This window comes from Tinamus guttatus, unplaced genomic scaffold, assembly GCF_059628265.1.
Source record: "Tinamus guttatus ecotype Peru unplaced genomic scaffold, ASM5962826v1 Tinamus_guttatus_pri_ptg000030l, whole genome shotgun sequence".
NCBI lineage: Eukaryota > Metazoa > Chordata > Aves > Tinamiformes > Tinamidae > Tinamus > Tinamus guttatus.
In genome coordinates this window covers 3,102,023-3,125,921 of record NW_028288564.1, presented here as the reverse complement: position 1 = coordinate 3,125,921, position 23,899 = coordinate 3,102,023, and the positions used below count along the sequence as shown (strand labels likewise).

The following is a 23,899-nucleotide window of genomic DNA, read 5'->3' as shown; positions in this document are numbered from 1 at the left end:
ACAGATGGAAATTCTTCACGTTTTACTCTCCTAATTCCATGAGGAGAAAGTGAACATGTTTTGCTTCATGTTTAAAGTGATACAGATATCCTGGTTTCTATAGACTGTAATCTTATGGCTCTGTACCATGCAGGTCACCAGTATGTGACTCCCCTACACCCAAAAATCAGTCTGGTTTAGCTTTGTTGAATTAAGAGCCGGAATCAAAATATGAAGGAAAAGAAGGTGATCAGGAGTAGTCAGCATGGATTCAGCAAGGGGAAGTCATGTTTGAGCAAGCCTATAGCCTTCTACAATGGGATAACTGGCTGAATGGACGATGGAAGAGCCGCGGATGTTGTCCACCTTGACTTCCGCAAGGCCTTTGACACTGTCTCCCTTAACATTGTCATGGGCAAGCTCAGGGAGTGTGGATTAGATGAGTGGACAGTGAGGTGGATTGAGAACTGGCTGGATGGCAGAACTCAGAAGGTCATGATAAATGGGGCCGAGTCTAGTTGGAGGCCTGTGGCCAGTGGGGTCCTGCAGGTGTCAGCACTGGGACCAGTTGCTGTTCAACTTCTTACTCATCAATGGCTTGGATGAGGGCACAGAGCACATCTTCAGCAAGTCTGCAGATGATAAAAAAAATGGCTGGAGTGGCTGACACTCCCGAAGGCTGTGCTGCCATTCAGAGGGACCTAGACAGGTTGAAGAACTGGGCAGAGAGGAAGGTTCTCTGAGGTTCAACAAGGACAAGTGCAGGGTCCTTCACTTGGGGTGGAATAATCCCAGACACCAGTACAGACTAGGGGTTGATCTGATGGAAAGCAGCTCCGCAGCAAGGGATTTAGGAGTCCTGATTGACAAATTAAGCATGAGGCAGCAATGTGCCCTCATGACCAAGAAGGTCAATGGGATCCTGGCCTGCATGAGGAGGAGCGTTGCCAGCAGATCAAGAGAGGGGATCCTGCCCCTCTACTCACCTCTGGTGAGGCCGCATCTGGAGTATTGTGTGCAGGTCTGGTCTTCTCAGTACGAGAGGGATGTGGAACTTCTTGCAAGGTTCCAGCATAGGGCAACAAATATAATTAAGGGACTGGAATATCTATGGTATGAAAAAAGACTAAGTGGGCTGGTCATGTATAGCCTAGAGAAGAGAAGATTGAGAGGCGATCTGATCAATATGTATAAATATCTGAGGGGAGAATGTAAAGAAGATGGGGCCAAACTCTTCTTGGCCATGGCCAGTGACAGGACAAGGGAGATTGGGTATAAATTAAAACACAGTAAGTTTCATCTCCATATGAGGAAGAATTTATTTCCTGTGAGGGTGACTGAGCCCTGGACCAGGCTGCCCAGAGAGGTTGTGGAGTCTCCTTCTTTGGAGATCTTCAAAACCTCCTGGATGCCACCCTGTGCCACGTGCTCTGGGTGTCCCTGCTGAAGCAGGGGGGTTGGACTAGGTGATCTCTAGAGGTCCCTTCCAACCTTAATAATTCTGGGATTCTGTGATTCAGTGAATTATTTCATCTTTACCTTACTTTTCCAAGCACTAGCCATCATGGAATCTATGAAATCATACCGAGTAAGTTAATAATTTAATCATGAAAAATGTGGTGACTGGGACATGGAGATTGCAGTCTGCTCTGAAAAGCACATTCTATTTCTCTTTTATGAGCTGCCAACGGAAGAGAATTTCCTTCATTGTTTCCTATTCTCAGAAGGGTTGCCAAAGGCTATCAGCAGGTAGATACAATAGATACTCTGTTAGAAAAACTGAGAGCCTCAAAAAGATACACAAAGAGGAAAAGCAGTAGTTAGTTACAGAATTAAGACTTAATGGCAATGCAAGTAATACCTTGCATTTTTTTCCGTCATTTGTTAAGTGAAAACTGGTTCTTTGAATTGCTCTGGGCAGAAACCAGTAGCGTAAACAAAGGAAAAGATGCCATTTATTCACATTGATATAAACCAGCAAAGCACAAAAAAATCCTTAAATTCTAGTAGAGTAAAAATTTAGGACACATTAAGTGTGTGCTGCAACTTGTCTGAGGAAGAGATTTAAAAAAATACATAGGCTTTATTTATCTGATTTTTATACCATGTTAAATATGAATAATAATATAATGTAGCAGAAATTGCTTATATAGGTGGATGACTGTACAGCTGTAAATAGTATCCAGTATGTTCTCAGATATTCGGTAATTTTTTCTGAGGATCATTTAGAGCATATGGAAATATTTATTGTACCAAAGTTGGTAAATTATGGAGATTCATGTTTGTAATTTACTTAGTCTGTGATGAGAAATCCCAAGTTTTAAAAAGTGTGTTTATAAGATATCATACCTGTAAAGGAATTTCTACAGAGCATGCCCAGGCTCCCGCTATGTGTATGCCTCAGTGCAGGTCTCCCCATGCTCCCACTCACTACTTGGTGCAGTGTTTTTGGTCCTGGGCGCACTGATCATGTGTGTGAAGATCTCCAGTCTTCTGAAATACTTCGAAGTGATGAGCCACTGGAATGGAGAAAAGCTCATTGTACCTGAGCACCCAGCATATACATGAATCATTGTATTAATTGTTTAGCCATCTTAATTTTATAGCTTAGGTCTGTCCATTTCTCGCAGGGCTTCTACAGTGAACCCTTTACTCTCTTATGTTCATATTTTGGTGTCTATTTCTGCAGTCCTTCCACCTGGACAAACCCTTTCACCCTGGCATCTAGTGTGCAGTGATGTCTGTCAGTGGAGGACTTTCCTCAACAGGGGTGACAGGCAGCTTTTGTGGCAAATTCCCAAACATAAACACCTACATTATGTGTTTTCTACTCAGTACCTAACATAAAACTTCAGTACACAGAGCTGTTATTATATTACCTATATTATAATGAGGCCCATTTAAAGACCCCTGTGGTGCTTTGCTGTGCCTTGAAAATTAACAACACTTTCTCATGGTGGTATGAATTACGATTCAAGCATTTTGTTTGAATACATGTTGCTCAACTAGGCATATTTGATGCAGCCTCTTTTCCTTTCTTAAGTGGAAAATAAATTTGAAAAAATACCATAAATGTAAAAAAAAAAAAAAAACCCTACACTCAAGTCAGCGAAATATTTAGTTCTTCAGTAGTGTAAAGGTTACTGTCATACTAAATGACAATTCCTGTAGTAGTATACTTAGAGGCTCATGTATTCTTATATATTGTGATAGTATTAAGGCAAAAGAGGGGAGGATGTAATATTGCATATTACATTACATAGTTACATTAACAGAAAGAAAATAAGCAATTCTTTCATTCTTTTGAAAAAGATAATTACTCACATAACACATCATCATTATAATCAAGAAAGAGCAATCAGTTGATGTAACAAACCCTATAATCAAGGTAATATAATCAGTGTAAGCAATCAACCATAATAAGCAATTAAATATATAATTGTATCAAGCAGTAACTAAAATTGCAGCTTTGAATAGTATCAGCTAACTGTGTCATTAGAAAGCCAATGGGAAATCTAAGATTTTTAACCTAAGATTTAATTTTTAAGCGCAGGGGAATCTGTTCTTGCTTTTTTGTTCCGCACAGTGCGTGCTGGCAGAGGCTGATGGGGCTCTTTTGCTGTCCTCAGGCCAGAGACAATGCAGCTGAAAAAAAAAAAAAAAAAAAAAAAAAAAAAAAAAACAAAGAATAGGATTTAATCTTTTTTTTCTAACAGAATTTTATCCATCCATCCATCCAAGAACAGACCTTTCTGTGCACAACCACTAGCAATGGGTCTCTCCAGCATCTGAAGGCTTTTCTTTTGACTGCAGTGGTACTACCAGCCCAGAAATCTTCCATGAAAAAAGGAAGATGAGGCCAGGGCTACCACTACAAAATGTTTGAAATGGGAGAAAATCTGTTAAGAAATATGAAGTGCAACAGATCCATGTATGCAGCCTTTCAGCTGTGACAATATGCAGCTGATTTTGAGTAGCTGGTGCTTCAAAAGACTTGTAGTAATTGTCTACTGCTTCTAACCTTCAAGAGAAGAAAATTCTGTAGGACTTGATCTTTCTATTTAAATAGAAATTCCAAAAAGAACTCATGGAAAACACAGCACAAAATAAATCTGATCTGTGAGAGAAAAGTGTTTAAGCCATACCAGATGCTTTTCCTATTTTCAGCACTGGATTTAGATTATTTCATAATAGGAGGCAAGACAGATGAGGTTTGTAAACTGGAAGATTAGCTTCTACCTTATGTCCAGGCAAGGGGTATGGGGAAACACAAGAAAAGATAAGCAGTGATTGCTGCCTGCAGTGATTCTCATGTCATTGCTCTCATGGCGTGAGGGCAATTTTAAATAAATACTTTCTCAACTACACCTAAGTATGTAGGCAAAACTGGAAACAAATTATTTGTAATAGAGGATCACTTATGCTTCCCAATTGCACTAGGGGGTACCGCATGGACAGCTTGGCTGCTGGATGGTTTGTTCCACTGTAATTTTGGGAACCCTGACTTGTAAGGCAGGGACAATACATGTAGACATTGAATCAACACACAATAGGCAAGTGTCCAGCTTAGGTCAAAAAAGCATGTAAAAATCCATTTGGAAGGCTTCCTCAGCCACGTGATCCCCAATTTATTAAGTGTTTTGGATATTTTAGTGACTGAGAGATGGATTTGCAGTGGTTGGTTGAAGTCCCTGCTCTTCAACATCCACAGGACTGACTGAAAGAGAGTGGGTAACAGTGCAGGGCAGCAAGGCCCCAGAGCTGCCTGGAGTCCCGAAAGGGAAGTCCCTGATGCTGATGAGGCCCGTGGAGCAGAGGGCAGGGGTAGGCAGGCTCCGTCTGACCCAGAGGTTTCTACCATTGGGCTGTGACTGCTGTCTTGTAACTGCTCTGTGGAATGAATAAGTTTTCAAAATACTGCCCCTACTTACACACATCACATTCCAAGACACATGTAGGGAGGAGTGTTTTACCAATTATCTGTGTACGTGTAAACTACTGCTAGCTATGCTATAGATGGAAAAGACCTGGAAAAATGTAGTAATAAGGCACAAACAGAAAATGAAATATTACAAGTTGATGAACCATCATAACCATGAGTCTGGTTTGGGACTTCTTTTTTATCTGTATTAGTTTTTCTACATGTGCCCAGGATTGTTCTGTGGTCCCCAGGCCAGCTGGCGTGGGATGACCCACGTCCTTACAGTTTAAGTGTCTTAGAGTCACAAATAGCATGGCAAGGTCCAAATTGCTCACCGGGAATGATCCTTGGCCCATGCTAATTCCCAAATCATGCCCAGGAATTATTTTGGAAGAGTGATAGTTCACTCTGGCCAAAGCTATCACAGGCACTGTTCTAACAATTTAATGGGATAAATGATCAAGTTTCAGGCATGGGAACATTCCCTGGCACTGATTATTCTGCTTCTATTGATGCAGTCATGGAAGCTAAAACTAAATAAATAGTATTATTGGAAAAAAATAGCCCTTAGTCTATAATTATTTTAATAAATTATTAGTAATATTCTTCATCTGTAAAGTATGGGATAAAATTCAATCAATACAGTGTATGCTATTCCTCAGTTTTCAGAAAGAGAACTTAAACATAAGCAAAATGGAATTTTCCCTATGTTATCCAAAATATATGCATTCTCCAAGGGAACAAGAACTGGAATAGAAAAATCTACTTTCCATACCACTTCCTCCCCCAAAGATGTTATACAAAATTTGCTGTTAAAAGATATTATTCAAAGAATACTTTCCTTACAAAAAGTATGCATTGCAGTGCTCCCACTAGTTCATTTCCATTAAAGGAAAAATCCTCCATATTTGTATGAAATTTTTCTTTTTCATGGCATAAAGTCTTCTCTGTTAGCTCTGTCTTTATCATTCCCACTTTCTAATGCATATGCAAATGAAATATTGAAAAAGAAACAGTGGATTAAGATCAGAGAGAGCTACAGTTTGTTCTGTGGGTTTCAAACTGTGATTAGCATGAAATTAAAGGTATCTGGGTGTCCAGATTTTTTCTGGACATCTCTGAAAATTATAACCGAAGTCTAATGGGAGTAACAGTAAGCCCTGCAGGGCAATGCTAGTCAAATTCCAAAAGCTCACAAATGTTTTTCAGTAGCCTAATCCTAAAAGTGAAGTCGTGTTTTAGTTCAGTTCAGCAGCAAACCTTCCTTCGGCGTCAATGTATCAAGTTTTCATGGAGTGCCACAAGCCCAAAAGTATTTCTCAACACAACCCATTACTGGACCAGATATCATCAGCAACTTCCCCAGACCTTGTTTTTGAAACAGAGCAAAGTAATACCTACCAGTAATATATAATATTAATATATTAATAAACACTATATATTGCCCTTTCGTGCCTCTGAGTAACTGGAGATGGGCAGGTGGGAAAGGTCTGCTGGCTACAGCTGAGCAGATAAATGAGGAGCACAAACACTAGCTGTCTGGCAAAATGATGAAGAAATCTCTATAGGAATGTAGTTGCATACTTAGGTTTATTTACTGATGTAAAGGAAAAAAATGGTTGGGTTTTGTTCAGTTCTTCTGAGAGCTGGAAAATATGAGCTCTTAGCTAATTGTGCTTGGCTTTGTCATGGTTGTTTGGTATCCATGTTACACAGAGCTTAGGAGTGGTAGTCATCTTTTCTCTTCTGTCTGTGTGTGTATTCAAGTCTTTTTATTATATTCTGGTGACATTTTTACTTTATGTATAGTATGTGTTTTGTGTACAATGTGCACATACAGTCAAACTGCCATAAATCTAAGATTAGAAAATGTTGTTTTAATATGACCTTATTTATTTATATGCAGCAATATGAGGAAGTATAACAGAATATTGTTGATATATACCTTAAAGGCACTGCTAATAGCTGGAAAAAAGCAGCCTATATTCATACACAGTCTGCAGCAAGTAATGTAAAAACATGGGGTATTTTATAAGCAGTCCAGCAGGAATGCTTCCACAGCCTTGAAATAGGTCTCATATTCCTTGTTATTGGAGAGGCCAATAAAATATAATGGGTGCTGATGCAGTATGACATGTTGCTCGATAATTTTTAAATACTTTTTAATGTCTGTATGGGCATCTCTGCCAGCATCTCTGTGGCAAGTAAATCAAATTTGAATTGAAGCTTTTACCAGTTCAACCTTTCAGCATCCCCAGTGTACATGTACTTAAAATCTGTATGCTGCAGATGTTGAGTTCTGCTGAGGGTTTCTCAATGAAGTCATTACCTTTGCTAATCTTTTTCTAATAATCTTGGCTATCTTCATACTCTGGATCCCCATAGGTTGGTTTGATTCGGGTTCACCAGAGTGAGCGCAGTCTTCCTAAACATCCTGTGCCTGTCAGCCTTCCAGTCACGAGAGCCGCCGTGTGTGCACGATCCCAGCGAGACCACAGCTCTGCCACTGCATGCAGACTTCCAACATTTCCTTTTTATTCTCCATGGTGAACGTGCTAGTGTACAGGCACTTCAGAAGGGCACCCAGTCATACTGATTTCCCAGAAAACTTGAGAGCTGTGTCCTTGCTGTCCCTTAGGTGCTTCCTTTTTTATGTGTATATGCTTGAAGCAGACCCAGTTAGACCTGTTATGTTGATTATGAGCTCCCTTCTGTCCACACTATCCACTTCACTTCGCTTACCAAATCAGTCTGCCACTTCCTCACTTGATTATTGATCCTCATCTCCCTCTCCTGTCTTTCCTAATTTAAAACTGTCCTCACCAGGTTGACCAGCCTGTTGGCAAAAAATGTTTTTGCTCCATTTAAGTGAATCACATTTCTTGAAAGCAGTCCTTGATCCTCAGAGAGTCCCATGAACATAAAAGCCAAATTCCTGTTGCTGACATAAGCTGTGCGAACACTTGTGCACTTGCAGGATCCATCCACTCCTCTCCAAGTCCTTCCCTCTCACCATCAGGATTGAGGAGAAAACCACCTAGGTTCCCCCACCCATTTCCAGAATCAGAATGAAGGTTGTTACTACTGTGCTTAGGATAAACAACTTTTTTTTTTTTTTTTTTTTTTTTTAAGAATTTACTCTGCATAATAGAAAAAGCCATTTCCACAGTTCTTTTGTATCCCTTCCGCTCCCCTCGCTCTCCTCCTTTCCCATTTAACCCACATGCAAGAGATGAAACCAGGGCTGGAGGATGCTAGTCTGTGAAAGGACAGCCCAGCCTTTTGGTCATCCTACTCTTCCTCTGCTAGAAGGGAAACTAAAACTTGCTAGTCCTTCAACCAGATCTGTCCCTGGAAGTCATGATTAAAAGCTTGTTTTGAGTTTTGTTAATCTGCTTTGTGACGTGGACTCAACAAATTGGTAGCAATACTTTCCCAGAGCTACAGAAGAACTCTGTCCTAGTTCAAGATATGGCATGCTGCTTGTGTGGTATTTGCTTTCCCTCTAGAGAAAAAAAAGAGTTATTGAGCATTTCTTTTCTTTTGCTTCTGTGATATAAGTAAATATCTTTGGATGCAGGAAGTTAACCTTTCCCCAGCCCATAGGAGCTGATGTCCAAACACTTGGGTTTGCCAGGGTAATCAAAAAGTCAAACAAGTTGATGCGTGAGTTTTATTCATCGACTTGTCTGCATTCCTGCCTAGCTCTGCATTTTTAATGATTATCTAGTTTGGCTCAGTGAATTTATACACTTCACACTTCATTATCCAGCAAACACAGAATACTGAGAAATGATCTTAGACAGTGCAGCTCTTCCTGCAGTTTTGCTTTTTTTTTTTCCTGGATGGGCCATAGAGTTTTGAAACCCATGGTGCCACAGTGAAAGTTAACTGGCACAGATTTCTGCTAACAGTTCAGGATCCCTTTGCTTGTAAATTAGTCTGGAAAGAGAGGCTGACAGTGGGTTTCCACGTTCTCTCCCCAAAATGGTTTGACATATTGGAGGACATTTGAGTGCTTTTGCTGTCACAGATCATGACTTAGGACTGGATTTAAAAGTGCCAAGGTGTCGTGAAAAGACTTTGTTGCCAACAAAAGTCATTCCCAACCTTTGCTTTGGGGTATACGTTTGGTCACAGAGAACTCTTCTGTCATCAAATCCTCCCTAGTCAAATATGGTCTATGGTTCAGCCTGGAACTGGCTGAGTTTGCATCCTATAGCCTTCGAGTGGCTGTTTGCCAAGTTCAGAAACACACGTTCCTTTTGGCCAAGGACATTTTATTGAGTTCTTCCTTTATATTATCTGGTGGGAGCTGTCACAAGCAAAATATGAATTAAGAGCAGTGAATGCATCTTTTGTAGTAAGTTTAAACAAAAAATAAGGCAAAAGCAAATTTAGGATTAGAGTGAATTGCTTCTCCTTAATGCCTTCATTTCTCAATTATTATTTGTCTTGCTTTTGGCTTTTGAAGTATATGTAGTAAGTATCCGTAGCAATGCTTAAAACATTAGCTATTTTTTCTTGTCTGTTTTCACTGTGGACACTGCTGAAATCCTTTAAAAAGGAACTCCCATATCTCCAAGGTGAAAAGAAAAGTAATTGTTTGGTATGGGTGAGAATGACCATTCTCACAGAGCAGCACTATTCAGCACAGGGGAAAGAAGTTATTAAATGCCAACGGTATTGCCTTCTCAAATGAAGTGACTAGGGCAAATAAAAGTTAATATACTCACATAGATTAGTGCAAAATGAGGGAGGAAAACATAACCCTGAGGAGATCCATTCTGGAAAAAGCCAGCACAGAAGTATGTGCACTGCTTATTCAAACAGTTGCTTTGGCTCCAGCTCCACAGAGATGTAAGCATGGGACATGGGGCACGATAACTTCACACTTCATATGGACTGACTGCTTTTTTGGCTGTTTTTTTTTTCTTTTTATAGGAACCCAGACCTTTGTATAACAGAAGGTGCCAGTTTTATTCAAGTGGAGTAGGATTCCTATATGATGCCTACCAGACCGAGGTAAACAAAGTAACATCATAACATGCTCGTTTCCATTGTGATTCGGGGAGCTGGGACAGAAGGGCAAATGCTTAAGAGGATCTCTGCCTACGTAGGGCACTGCTAGAAACCCCAAAGCTTTTCTTCTTCCACAAGTAAATCCTCAAATGTCCAAGCCTCCCATCATTGTAAATCATTAAACACAATGAAATTTTGAGCCATCTTCACTCTTGATACTCAGAGTATTTACTCTGGAACTGAAATGATTCCTAACCTATCTAAATTGGATAATAGATGTCTGGAATGTATTTGTCACATTGGCATCTTTCTCTAAGAAGACTTTTCTTGACCTTAAGTGGTATAGGAAATATCTAAATGAGTCCATCTGCATTGCCCAGAAGACTTCAAATCTCGTCTGTATTTATTGAGCACATGCCAAGAATGCCAGTGGTCTGTATTCAGCTTTTTTGTCATCTCAATGACATTAACATGGTCAGAAAAGTGCCCATACCCAAATGGTTAGCCTCCTGAGAAGTTCAAATTTAGTTTCTTTTCCCATTTTTCATATTATTATTATGGTCAATTGGTGTGAGTGAAAAGGAAATCAAGCAGACAAACAGTAGTCTAACTTACAAGACGGCGGATGTCCTTTACCACCATTCCTCCCAGGGCTGTGAAAATGTACATGGGGAATGTTGCTGTTCATAGTTCAGACAGCTTAGCTAAGTATTTTACCAGGTTAAACAGCTAATAATGTTTAAATCATGCATCCTGTTGTCAATTCCTGGGGAAAAAAATAAATAAAAAGGCACAGCAAAAGTATGTCATTGATCTCCTTGCTTAAGGACCTACCCAAACTTATGACCTGGGATAAAAGCTTTTCCTGTATGTATTACTGCATCCTCTTCTGAAGTGTGCATGCACACTCAGACACAGATATGGTCCAGGAAATGCTTCTGATCCCTCTAGTAGGCATGTAGCACTGTCTCTTTGCTGGGTCACACTGGCTGCACCTCCCTGCGCATAAGCCCCAGCTATGTGATTCTGGCCACACAGGTTCTTCCGTGCTCTGCAAATTCTGGGAATGTTTAAAGTTGGGCCACCCTGAGCTATTCTCACTCTATTCTGGCAAAAGAAAAAAAAAAGTGCATCTTTTCGAAATATTTATTTTGTAATGGCATTCTTGCCTACTTGTCTACTGAATGTTTTTCTGGATCTAGAGTCAGCATGTGCTAATTCAGAGTTACTGATCCACAGCATCTGAACTTGGCTTGCGCTTCTTTAAAGTTAGCCAAATAGTGACCAAGGGACATGCTCTGCATTCCAGGCAAACACCTATCCAGGAGGACTGATTGTTTACTGAGTGTGGGTTTCCTCTCAGCTGCCATGAACAGCCTGTCTCCAGCTTGTGGAGTTTGCTGGCTTCAGTTCTTCCCTTTGCTCAAAGCAAAAGGAATTTGATTTTCTTGCAATTACTATCAGGTGAGAATATCAGAACGATGGGTGCTGAAGAGATAGAATGGCACAAACAGCGAGAACGTGAAAAGGTTAAATCTCTGGTCACTGAAATGAAAAAAAAAAAAAACAGAATTTGACATGCAGAATACCCACAAATGGCCTATTTCCGCCACCCTTACTCACACAAGACAGTTATTTTGTTTTATTCACTCATCTCCTAAAAATGTGTCTTGATGTCTTCCTTTCTGTACGTTTTTAAAACGTAATGATAAAAATAGACAAATACAGTAACTCCTTTGGCCGGTATTTTAATGCTTCATAGCTTAGAATCAGTTTAAAAAAAAAAATTAAGATCTTGCTGATCTCCCTCTTCCGTCTTTTTCACCTTCTACAGTAAAAAGGGCCAAACATTCTGGCCTTATTGCCGGGTGGAAGACAGAAAACTACTTTCATTTCAAATCACAAGTGTGTGCCAAAGCCAGGGTATCATAAGCAATCACCTGTCTAGGGTTTTCTCCATCTGATGAAGCAATCTGATACCAGCCATGCGTGTGTACCAAGGGAATCGAGGGGTTTCTGAAGTATGTGAATCCCAGGTCATGCTGATCACATGCAGAGGGTCAAAACCAAAATATTCAGATCTACTCAGAGCAAAAGTCCTAGGGCTTTCCAACTAAATGCTCTTGACACACACTGGCTACAGGGCAAGTTTTCAGTCTACTTTGAGAAGTACCTGCATGTGATGTTTCAGTCACTTCCAAGGTGGACTTTGATTAAGCTGATGCTTTCACTGACAGTTACAATGAAACTACAGCTGAGGAAATTACAGTTCCTCAGCATCCTGCAGGTCAGGCTGAGGAAGACCACAGCTCATTTCAGATCAGCAAAGACCTTCTGTATCAAATTCCAGGGAGTTCAAACACAACAGCACAAGGTTAACAAAATGATGTCCGGTCTCAGGATGAGATGTTCTTGTGATAGATGGGATGTGTCTGTATTGAACTGAGAACTCTGTTTCTGTGTTGTGATTTACACCGAACCTCTCCTTTTACAACTTAATTCCCATTTTGGATTAGCATAGCTGATTTGTATTACAGATTAACCTACAGCCTTGCTGTTGGCAATAAGCAGTCCACAGCCATCCTTTTAACTTACTTGCAACTCCTAACACCCCTTTAACTTGCACTGCTCAAGCAAATCCTGCTTAAGCAACAAGCGTGAGAGCAGCAGTGAGATGAACTGGTGTTGACTGCGTGTGCAAAGCTCTCCTTTTTTATTGTGAACATACATGAGGAGTACAGAATCATCAACAAGAGGCAGTTTTCACGCAAAAAAAAGGAAGCACAGACTCAACTCTTGAGCAGAGAAACATGCTTTAACATCTGTGGGGCCTGTCTCCCAGGCTAAAGCACTTGTGGCTAAGTTGGAGTAAAGAAGACTATCATCTGAGGGAAGGCTCTCAAAAACAGGCATGCTGTTGTTGCTCTTTCACTCTGAGGAATTTTGTATTCAATATAGCATTCTATTTCATTTTGCAAACTGAATATTTCTCAGTGGTTGCAGCATACTTTTTCTATTAAAATAGAAAAATTACAGAAGGAATGTGTTTCCTATTCTGCTTTGAAAACAGAATCACAGAATCACAGAATCACAGAATCACAGAATCACAGAACGGTTCAGGCTGAAAGGGACCTCTGGAGATCATCTAGTCCACCCCACCTGCTCTAGCAGGGACACCCAGAGCACGTGGCACAGGGTGGCATCCAGGCACGTTTGGAAGATCTCCAGAGAAGGAGACTCCACAACCTCTCTGGGCAGCCTGTTCTGGGCCCTGTCACCCTCACAGGAAAGAAGTTCTTCCTCACATGGAGGTTGAACTTCCTGTATTTCAACTTACACCTGTTACTCCTTGTCCTGTCACCAGCCACCACAGAGAAGAGCCTGGCCCCATCCTCCCTACAATCACCCCTCAGGTACCTGAACATGTTGATCAAATCTCCTTTCAGCCTTCTCTTCTCCAGACTAAACAGGCCCAGCTCACTTAGTCTTTCCTCATAAGGTAGATGCTCCAGTCCCTTTATTGTCTTTGTGACTCTCTGCTGGACCCTCTCTAGAAGCAAAATGTCCTTCTTGTCCTGGGGAGCCCAGAACTGCACCCAGTACTGCAAGTGCAGCCTCACCAGAGCTGAGTAGAGGGGGAGGATCATCTCCCTCCACCTGCTGGCATCACTCCTCCTGAGCGTTGAACATGAAAGTTCTGCAAGATTTCAAACTCAATAAGCTGAAGATCTCAGAAGAAAACCTGTCATTACAAATATTTCAGTTAGCCTGCTGTAATAGACAGCAAAGATATATGCTCACTATGCTTCGAGAATCATTAAAATGGTTTCTTGTCTGGCTGGATAGTGCCTTGCATATGCCTACATTTATTGATCTAACATCTGTCCAAGCACTGGAAATCCTGCTCATACAAATAACCTTTTCAGCTTTATATTCAAGAGCCTGCTGTAGGTAGTACTTATTTGCTGGAGTGCTTGGATCTTTTCTGAATGGTTTTGTTCGTGGGTTTGGGAATTGTTGCTAGTTACTTGCTTCTTCAGGAGGATGTTTCCAAAACAAAAGAGCTCACTTGTACTAGCAATTCCGTCAGGGACATTGACATTCTTGTCCATTTCCCTGCTGTTACAGAGTACTGTGGTTATCCACTTCAGTGGCTTACCATGGGATATCCCAAAAGACTTATGCACCCTGTGTCACAGCCATCAGGATCCCCATCCCACAACTGCAGACTCCATATCTTACCAAAATAGCACTGCACATGGCAGCAAAGGGCTTGTAAAGCCTAGAAGCTCTGGGTGCAGCTAAGCTCTTGGGGCTCCAGGGTCCTTACATAGCACATACTCCTCAATACTGCAGAGCTGCTGTTCCAAACGAAACTCCTGGAAGTGCCAGCAGGTCCTTCTGCCCAGCAGTTGTGGTTTTGGGGCAGTCAGTATTCTTTCTGCAGGACAGTAAATAAAACCTGCCACTGCAGTAGCTGCTAAATTTGGATGAGTTGGGAGGCTTGCAGATTTCAATGATACACTGAGAATAATTGTCAGTCTCTTCTCTTTTTTTGGCAGGTGACATGTTATACCTTAAACACGAAGTGCCAGCTGAAAGTAAAGAGTAACACGTGCTACTGCTGTGACCTATACAACTGTGAGAAGTAAGTACCCGTGTGCATTTAACATTCTCTGGGAAATCCTTGGCTGTTTGTCACACAGCTCTAAAATCGATCACTCAGTCTCAGTCCCACCACGATGTGCTTCTGTTTATGCAACGCAAAGTTCTCAGGAGATTTAATTAATTCATTTTTTCCCACCAAACTGTAGGATACAAAATAAGTAGAAACATAGATAATGTGGAGATTATATTGTAGACAAATGCAGAACTCTTCGGTTAGTGTCAGTCTCTATTTGCAAAGAATTTTACTGAATTGCCATAAAATAGATACTGTGAGCCTTGTGAATGTTCCCTGAAGCTTTCCACTTGACTTCATCATTACAAAGCATGGGATGAGAGAGGATAAGAAGGGATGAATTGTCTGGATATGATTTTGAAGGTCAGCTGAAAGATAACCCAGGGTTGCCATACAGCAATTTAACAGGAATAAATAGGTCGTTAGGAAAACCACATCACGGCCAAGCTCAAGGGCTTATAATGTGGAAGACAAATAAAACAAGCTCACAGAATTGATTGCACACCTGGCATGTACAGAATTCAACTGCAAGCAGTATCATGTCTTGCCACATATAAGAGGCAAGGGAGAGTTTCCCAGAGCAGAGCCTCTGGCCACCTTGTTCTCTGTGCACCTCTCTCTCACCTTGGCATGCAACCTCCGTAACTCTCTACAGTTCATTCACACTCCCTCTTCTTTCTGTGCCTCTTTTTCCCTCCTTTTGTTTGTAACATCTGGGAGTGATCACTGCTGTGGCAGTATCTAGGGAAGCAATTAAACACGTGCGTTCTGCCCATGTCAGAAATCCACCATGAAGAGCAATATCTTATGCAACTGGCATGAACAAATCCAAAGTAAAGAGTCCATCTTCCTCTCCTACAGACTTTCCAATTTTAGAACATAGGATGCCCAAGAAAAGGAGGAAGAGACAAAATGACGCGGAGTGACTTGGTGCCAGCCGTGCAACAGGCCTGTGCACAGCCAGGATTAGAAGTCAGAATGCATCATCCTGATGGCAGCTGAAACTATGAGTTAATTTAGTCAAGCAACATCTGGGTTCATGTAGTAGGGCCCTAGTGCATCCAGTAGTGGCTAAACCACAGTGCCAGGACTATGCCCCACAGCAAATGACTTGGCATTTCCTGAAATTACTGTGTTTGGTTTGGTTCTTCTCAAAAGCCTTGTGGGTTTCTCCATGCCACCTGAAGAGCTTTCTCTACCAGCTGTCTCTACTACTGTCCCATGTGCTGGAGAGGACACTTCCCAAAGGGCTCATTCTACTTTCCAGCATAATCTGATGGTAATTTCCTAACAATTGCAAAAGCCGAGCTGTAGTCTAAAAAAAATCTTTTCATCTTAAATAGCTGCGATAGGAGGTTGGTTGTGGCCAAGCACTAAGGAAGATACTGGGAAGAAGTGCAGGAAATTGTGCTTTCAAATTTTGTAGTAGGATGTTTCTCAGTTTCAACAAGCTGAGGATTGACTTCACAGGATGTCTGATTTACAATATCCATTGCATTATTTACAACAGCCAGTGCAGAAATAGAAAGAAAGATTTCTGGATAATACAATTCATTGTTTAAAGGCACATCATTATGCTCCATTGTCCATAATGTCCATATGTCCATTAATACTCTACTCTGTGGCATCTGTTGATTTCAAACCACAGACATCATAAACACATGCAGCCAGCTGGCAAAATCTCCTTTCCTTTGGCAGCATTAATGCTTAAGCAGCTTGTCTTCTCCATCTTTGGAAGCAACAGCAGATTTTCAGGTGAGCTGTGAGCAAAGCTGTGCTAAGCATGTTTCCCTGGTAGCTACTCTCCAGGGCATACAATGGTAAGGGCTGCATCCATTTATTAAGACCATTGTTAGGTCTGTGTCTGGAGATCTTTAGCAAGAGAATTCCTGCTGGTGCCAACACTGATCAGCTAAATTAATGCTGGGACTAACGCTACTGTTAGCTGAGCCACTTTTGTCTACAGTGACTTTCTCTGGTACATCTGAACTGTATTTGCACCTGGAAGTAGGAATATGGATCAAGCACTTCACCAAAGACAGTAATCAGGAGGTTTCAGGTCCTCTGGTGCTTGTATTGTGTGCAAAATATTCCCTCAATAATTATGTTGTTTCCCTTCCCTTTCAGTTCAGAACAGTCCTCCAGCTACTATGAATTTCTTGGAGTGAGCAGCTGTCAAGATGTGGTTCACCTGTATAGGCTGCTGTGGTCCTCCACAATCCTGAATATTATCGGGTTGTTTCTGGGGATTATTACAGCAGCCATTCTTGGGGCATTTAAAGACATGGTAAGACTCCCAGTTTTGCCTTCTGTGCTTACTGGTATTATCAAAAGGGTTATAAACAAAGGAAGCATAAGTGTACAAAGGGAGCACTTTACACTTATTTCTTGGGTGATTTGAGAGTCTGGAGTCACAGCTTTAGGCTGATCTACTGCCAGCTGCTCACAGATAAGTAGGTCAGGTCTGGTCAATAAGTGAATGGATGGGAAAAAGCAGACGTCTGTATGAACTCATGCTGGTGATTTACTTGGTAGTATCTTTTTTTTTTTCTCTTTTCTTTTTTCCCTAATTCAGTAGTGAACATGTGGGCTAGCACAGAGTTGAAGGATGCTAGTATACAGAGAACATGTAAAAGACAAGTCCTAGCTTGATTGAATCTTACGTATTTCTTTCCCCAAGAATAGAGATTAATGCTAATGTACCAGTTAAGTTTTTATGCAAACAGTTGTATTCAGGTCACATTAATCTTGTCTGTTGTTTCTCTAAGAAAGCCATTCCTCACTGCTTTCCATGCCATGCCATTACTTCGTGCTGATATGCACTGCTGCATTCAGAGGATACGCCATGCTAGCAGGGTAGCGTGATTTTGTAAAATATTGCCATGTTCTGACATGCAAAAAGGATGGAAGTGCCTGTTCCTGGATTATCACTGTCATTGTTCATGATTACTACAGCAGTGCCTAAAGATTGACCAAGCAGCTCTCATTTTGCAGGGCACTCAGAGTGTGGGAAGGACACATGCCTGGGATGTCCTGCAGCTGTATTATGTGGAGTATGAGCTAACTAGGAGCTCAGGGAGAGGTAGCGACTGAATCTCCTTGGTCTGGACATTGTGACTGCTCCCTTCTCATCACTGTGCCACAGCTAACAGCCGTTCTTCCCCATCTATCAAACCCTCCCTTCTTTGCTACATTTGTCAGAGAAGATTGAAAGGAGAGGGAAGGGTGAGATAATGTTGCAGGCTACCTGCAGCCTTGCTCCCAGCTGGCAAACCTCAGGAAGCTTCATCGGAACATGCTGGGCCCTGTTGTGCTCCTACCAGAGCACAGCACAGTCTCCGTGGCAGCTTGGTTGCTGAGCCTTGGGTCCAGGAATAGCTAACCCGCAAATGTGGAGCTAAGGAAGGCAAAAGCACTGCTTTGGCTTGGTGGCTTCTGTTAGGATCTTGCGTAGTGCCAGATGTGTAACAAACTTCCTCGCTTCTGTGCATACAAAGTCTAATCAAGGTGAAGCCTGGGAGAGCATCACCCAGCGTGTCTTTTGGATAACAGCTCACAGAGGCTGGAGCAGAAAGGACTGAGCAGCAGCTGACAGCAGAAGGCCTGGAAGTATGTTGGGAAAGACATTGGCCTTCCTACTTAAAACATATCCCCTTTCTTATATGCAATCAATCTTGTGCAGTAAGCATGTCTAGGCTATCCACAGCATGTGTCAAGGCTCTTAAAAATGACATGTTAGAGCAGGGCCATGTGAATTATCTGAAATTTGCCTTTGTTCTGAGTTGCAAAACCTCTGTTGGAACCTTGCCTTTCTCCAGCACAAGGCAACCGACCTCGCTTGGTCCTCACATGCAGAAACCAAGAGAACTGATGCAAAGAGCGGTTGGCAAACTGTAGTTGGCTGGCAATGGCAATGAACAGCAGCGGCTGCTTGATGGGAGGGATTGAAAGAAGCTTTCCCAGCCTCATTCATCACCTCCCAGAGGAGTAGTAGCAGAAGGGGAAGAGAAACAACCATACTGTGAAGGGGGGCAAGAGCAGTGATAAGAAGTGAGGAAGACAGGTTCCATCCACAGAGCTTTGACTGGACTGCAAAGTTACCTGCTTCTGAGGTGTATTCCCCCCTCCCTTCTGCATTTTTGTTTGTTTGTTTGTTTATTTTTTTCTTCTTTAAGGTGGTCAAATGTTTTTTAGTCTGTGCCCCTGAGGCGCGGGTCATCTGGAGTAATGGCCAAGCTCTAACTAGGCAAGAAAAGCAAAAGCAAAGGTTTGGTTCAGAGCAGTGACTCCCGCCAGCCTCGCAGGCCTCACGCAGGCCGGTGCAAAGCAGCTCCCTCTGGCAGGGGCACTGGGGCAGTGACAGGGGCTGTGGCTGCTCCTGCTCCTTCGGGAGCTGCCAGTGCTTCACGGAGATGTGGATTGGAGGGGTGCAGAGCGCCAGCTTGAAATCCACGCAATGCCTCACAGAAACCAAGGCTTACATGGGATTTAGGGACACAGGGCGAGCTGCGGCCCAAGCAAATCTCCGTGCTGCTAGTGGGTATCGCAGCGCTGCTCCAGGTGGGTGCCAGGCTGTGGAGACGTTCCTGGGAGAGCTGGAGGTTCCACGACCTGGCCCGCTGCCCATGCTGGAAGGGAGCCCTGCGTGTGAGCCCTGAGCACTGCGACGCAGCAGTGAAGAGCTGCGCAAAGAAAGAGCAGCAATCGCGGCCACGCGGCTTCCCCCGAGACGCTGCTCTGGAGGAGCGAGTCTGCCAGGCTCCAGCTAAAGCCTGACCTAAGCTGTTTATTGTCTCCTCTGCAACAGGAGCGGAAAAAAAGCCCTCACTAGCTTAAGGGGAAAGATGAATTTGTGTCAATTACCTCAGCACAGGAACCAAGCTATGTTTGTGAGTGTGCTACCAAAGCAGGAGGAGCGATCCGAAATGAAGTGACTGTTCCTTGTTCCGACCTGTGCTTTCTCGGTGTCCTTTTTTTGTTACCTACCGTGACTGGCTTGCTGATTTACTGTTTTCCTTCCTTATAGAGGGCATAACTCTTGGGGGAAGTGAGGGTGAGGTAACATCACATTGAAGAGGGAGAGAAAGTGGGGCAGAGAAAGTGGCATGGGTTTAACACAAGAAAATCATTAGAAATGTGTGCAAGAACAGTTTTCTCTCCCTCACGATGTTATCTTCTCACAGAAATGCCAGTTGGTGTTTTCCACAGAGAGCCCTAAAACCTATGGAAATGCCTCAGGACATTGCTCTAAGGTTGACTTCCAGAAAAGACAGGGCTGGGCTGAGTAGTCAAAGAAAAAAACATCATGTTTATCTCTGGGGAATTCTGGCTGCCAAAACATATTACAAAGGAAAGAGTTTGCGAAACACAGTGCAGTTGCCTCTAGACCCATCACATTTCCTGGACAGAAAAAAATAATAGTAGTGTTGTTTTGGTGCTTGTGGGTTTTCTTTCTTGTGACAAACTCCCTCTGGCCCCTGGCTTTGCTTCCCGTGGTTTTGCTGCGTGCCAGATAGCCCTGTTGGCTCAACGAGAACCACTTTGTCCTCTCCTCACCCTGAGATGTCAGTGTCTCCTGTGCCATCTGTGGACCTGTGGCCGGCTGAGTGCAAGGTCTGTTCTTAGGGTATGACAGGATCTTGTTTTCAGATCTACCACGTGCTGGGCTACTGAACGCTAGCAAGACAGCTACCTTAAAATTGCCTTTAACAAACAGTAGGTTAAGATACAATATGAATAGAAGCTCATACTTACAGTATCCAAAAGTGTCATTTCTTGTGCAAGACAGAGGTAAAGGAGTGACTTGCTAGTACAGACAGTGCGTGGGGGACTTCTCTTCCAGGCTCCCAGTATTTATGTGCCAACTTATCGATGTTTTTCTGACACACCTTGCCAAAGAATCTGCCTGACCTATGTTTAGGGTTGTGTTAATCAGAAAGACCTCTGGTCCTGGTGGAATATGCCATTTTTTTTTTTTCCAAATACCTTCTCGGGCTTCCAGAGGAAATCTAGACAATTAAATATCTTTACCTTGTCTCTCTCATTTTCTCACCCTCTCAAAAAAAGGCAAACCAGCAAAACAGACTCTGAACTACTTAGCTACTTTCCACATATTCATGTCTTGGCATTCCTGTAGCTAAAGGTACAGTCTGATGTCATAAATAATCCTAGCTCAAAAGTACATGTTTTGGCAGTTCTCACCAAGCTGAACTGTCTCATTCTGCTACTGCACAGCTGTGTCACACAGGGACAGCCGTGTGTGTGACCGGGTGCGAGGGAGGCCACACATCCCAGCCCTCTTTACCTCACACTGCAGTTAAGGGCTATGCCAGCAGCACCACAGGATATGATCAAGGAGTCAACTCAGCTCTGGTGGAAATGAGACTCCCTTCTTGATTTCACACAGTAGGAATAACATATGCATATGGAGGGATCAGCAGGAAAATTCACTTCACAAGTGAGAGGGAGCCTGTGAAGGAGCAAGTGCTCTGGAGGGGGAGAAGGTCTTCATAAATCTGTCTAAGAAAGCAGAGGAAATGACACAAGGGCATCAGCCACTTGCTAATGCAAACAGAGTGCAGCAAAATGTGAAGGACTGGGGTGTTTGGTGTTCAAGTGGAAGAAGAGGAGGTCAGAGCTGTGTGGTGTGCTCTTTAGGGTATCTCCCTTGTGGAGTCCTGCCAGTGCTGCTGTAACTGATGCTAGGGAAGCACCAGCAGTCTTGTTCCAAGGGAAGAAGATTAAAATAGCTCTGTAAGTCTGGCCAAGAAGTTCAATCCAGATACAGTCTCCTCTCAGTCTGTCACTACTTGATTTTTGCAGTATTAGTATTATGTTGGAAACCAGAAAGTTTCTAAACTGTCAAGTCACTTTTACTAGAACCAGTTGCTGCTCCAGCTCTCTCTGCCATGTGCTAATGTGTTGTTGTCTTTGGTATCGAACAGGTACCGCTGTCCCAAATTGCTTTCAGTGCTGCACCTCCTCCTCAGATCCTGTACAACCCTGCCCAGCAGATCCTGACGTATGCCGGATTTTGTCCTTCTGCAGCAACTATTTCTACATACCCATCCTACCCGTTACCTCTTCAGGTATAGTACAAAAAGCCGCTGTTCTTACTCTGTAAGAAAATCATGACCTCCTTTTCAGTATGAATCCTGCAGTGGTAGATCTTGGCTCCTGTAGAGTTTGTTAAGAGGCAGGGTTGTACAGAATTCAGCAGAAAAATTATACACCTTACTCTTTACATGAGGATACATGAACAGATTAGGACTTCAGATAGATAGAAGTAAAACAAGAAAGAGGAGGAAATAAGGAGTCTGTAAAGTCACGAGTGATATGGAAAAAATCGTGGCTGTTTATCACTGATGATTTTTCATTGCACGAAATTTTGGTAGACTCAGTAAAACTACAAGGTGGCAAGATAAGCCAGTAATAGGAAGGACTTTTATACCCCAAAGAAGACTAAAATGTCACAAGGTTCTGTGAAAGAATAGAAAAGAGGGGTGGGGGATCTAGTCCATCAGTTGCAACTTAAAACAGGTGTCACCTGCAGCCTGGAGTCCCCAAAGGGCTGCCTGCCACAAGTACCAACAGGGGCTCCATAGACGATAGAGCCCTTCTTTTAGTCTTCCCCTCGGCACCTGTTACTGACTGCTACTGACTACTGCAGGCACAGGTACAGAACTGGCTACACCTTGTGTGAGTGGAGTCTCAGTTCATTTCAGGCTGGCCCTCCCCTTGCAGGAATGGATATAACATGAGTTGAGTCAACTCTGCTTTGCGTTCTTCAGAAGGAAAAGGGCAAGCTGTGCTCTGAGCTTGCACTGACTCCATCTAGACTGGAAAGGGCAGTGACTCATGCTGAGGATGGTGTTTGCTTTCCTCACCCAGTAGCCTGGTGGTGAGGGAAAGGCCATAGGTTACAAGAGGGCTCTTGACCCGCCTTTGCCAGAGATGCTCAAACCTTCATCTCCCATTCCTGTCCTGGCAGGGTCTGGAGCAGCTCCAGCGGAGAAAGCACCATTCCCACCATCATTCTCATTGGAGCTCTGCTACAGTAGTCACACCAAATGCTGAGACTCTGCAATCTCTGTGCGGGGATACTTGTCTGGGAAGGTAGTGACTCAGGGACTGTTTTCAATGCTAACTGCGGAAAATAGAGAGGCAGCCATTTGCATTCATTTCTGCTCTGTGATGTACTGCAGCAGGCAAGAGAGCTGCTGTGCATGTCTCCTGACGGGTGGGTTTGTAGCTCTTTGGGGTGAGACAGAGCACAAACAGACAACTGCTCTAACCTGCAGGGTTATATCAAAGAGTATAACTGCTCTATCCTTGAACCCTTGCTCACCTAGCTCTCCCCCTGCACAATATTTAGGTATCTGCACCTCATCAGAGCCTGGGTTGTACACCAGGGGCTGGCACACATAAGCACCCAGAGGCCTGGGTGGACCCTCTTCCCTCTGTCATCCAGCTATAAGGCCAGCAGTGTCCTGTGCAATGCCAGGGCACTGTGCCTGGCACGGCTGACATCTGTCACCTCTACGGCTGCGTTTGCCTGGTGTGGCAAAAAGCAAATGGATTGAAATAAAGAACACAGGGATGAGCTCTGAATAACAAAATACACTGAAACAGTAAAGCAAGTATAGGCATTCTCAGATTTTTAAAGCATGGTAAGGATGTTCAGTTCAACCTAGTGGCATGTTTTTCCTTGACAGTGTAGTGCTAGACCCATAAACTGCACATTTTCTAACACTTTTTAATTGAAAACACTGCACATTTATATGAACTATTTGGCGACCACCTACCCACATCTGCATCTGGACTATATCTGTTCTGGGTAAGTAGCTGATGAGCTCAAGCAGTGGGACATCATCATCCAAACAGGGGGTTGTTACATGTGCTTCATCTGGGTTTGGCCCAGGCCATCTAACAGTCTTCCAGCAGCACCCAGGTCAGGAGACAGCCAGGATGATGAACCATTCCAACAGGTCTTTTACGTACAGTCACCCTGTCTTAGAGGCAAGAGTTCATCTGGTATGTGCATCAACTGGTATGTGCTATGCCAGCTGCCCTTGGTCCATCTTATTTACTAACCTAAATTGTTCTGGGCATTCTTGGAGACCGTTGGTTGAGAGGAGGGGGAAAAAAAAAAAAAAGCACACTCAGGGACCTTTTGTTTTTTGTTATTTTGTTTATTTTTAGCTGAAAAGCTGTGCTGTTCTGCAGAGGTCAGTTAGCACATAGCCAAGACTAGAGAGAAAAAGGGATAAAAACAGAGGGGAGAGAGAATTAAGCTG

The 23,899-nt window shown here is 42.9% G+C and overlaps 2 protein-coding genes across 2 annotated transcripts in view; both read left to right on the top strand.

The window, feature by feature from the left end:
* Positions 1-23,899, top strand: part of CDC16 (cell division cycle 16) — a 441,073-nt gene that overhangs the window by 120,700 nt on the left and 296,474 nt on the right. The gene's annotated exons all lie outside the window — the stretch shown is intronic.
* Positions 1-23,899, top strand: part of TMEM255B (transmembrane protein 255B) — a 68,042-nt gene that overhangs the window by 40,344 nt on the left and 3,799 nt on the right. The window contains exons 5-8 of the mRNA XM_088530543.1: positions 9,845-9,925; positions 14,485-14,570; positions 16,731-16,890; positions 21,548-21,691. Of these exons, the coding sequence (XP_088386669.1) occupies positions 9,845-9,925; positions 14,485-14,570; positions 16,731-16,890; positions 21,548-21,691 (471 nt within the window). The remainder of the gene's footprint in view (positions 1-9,844; positions 9,926-14,484; positions 14,571-16,730; positions 16,891-21,547; positions 21,692-23,899) is intronic.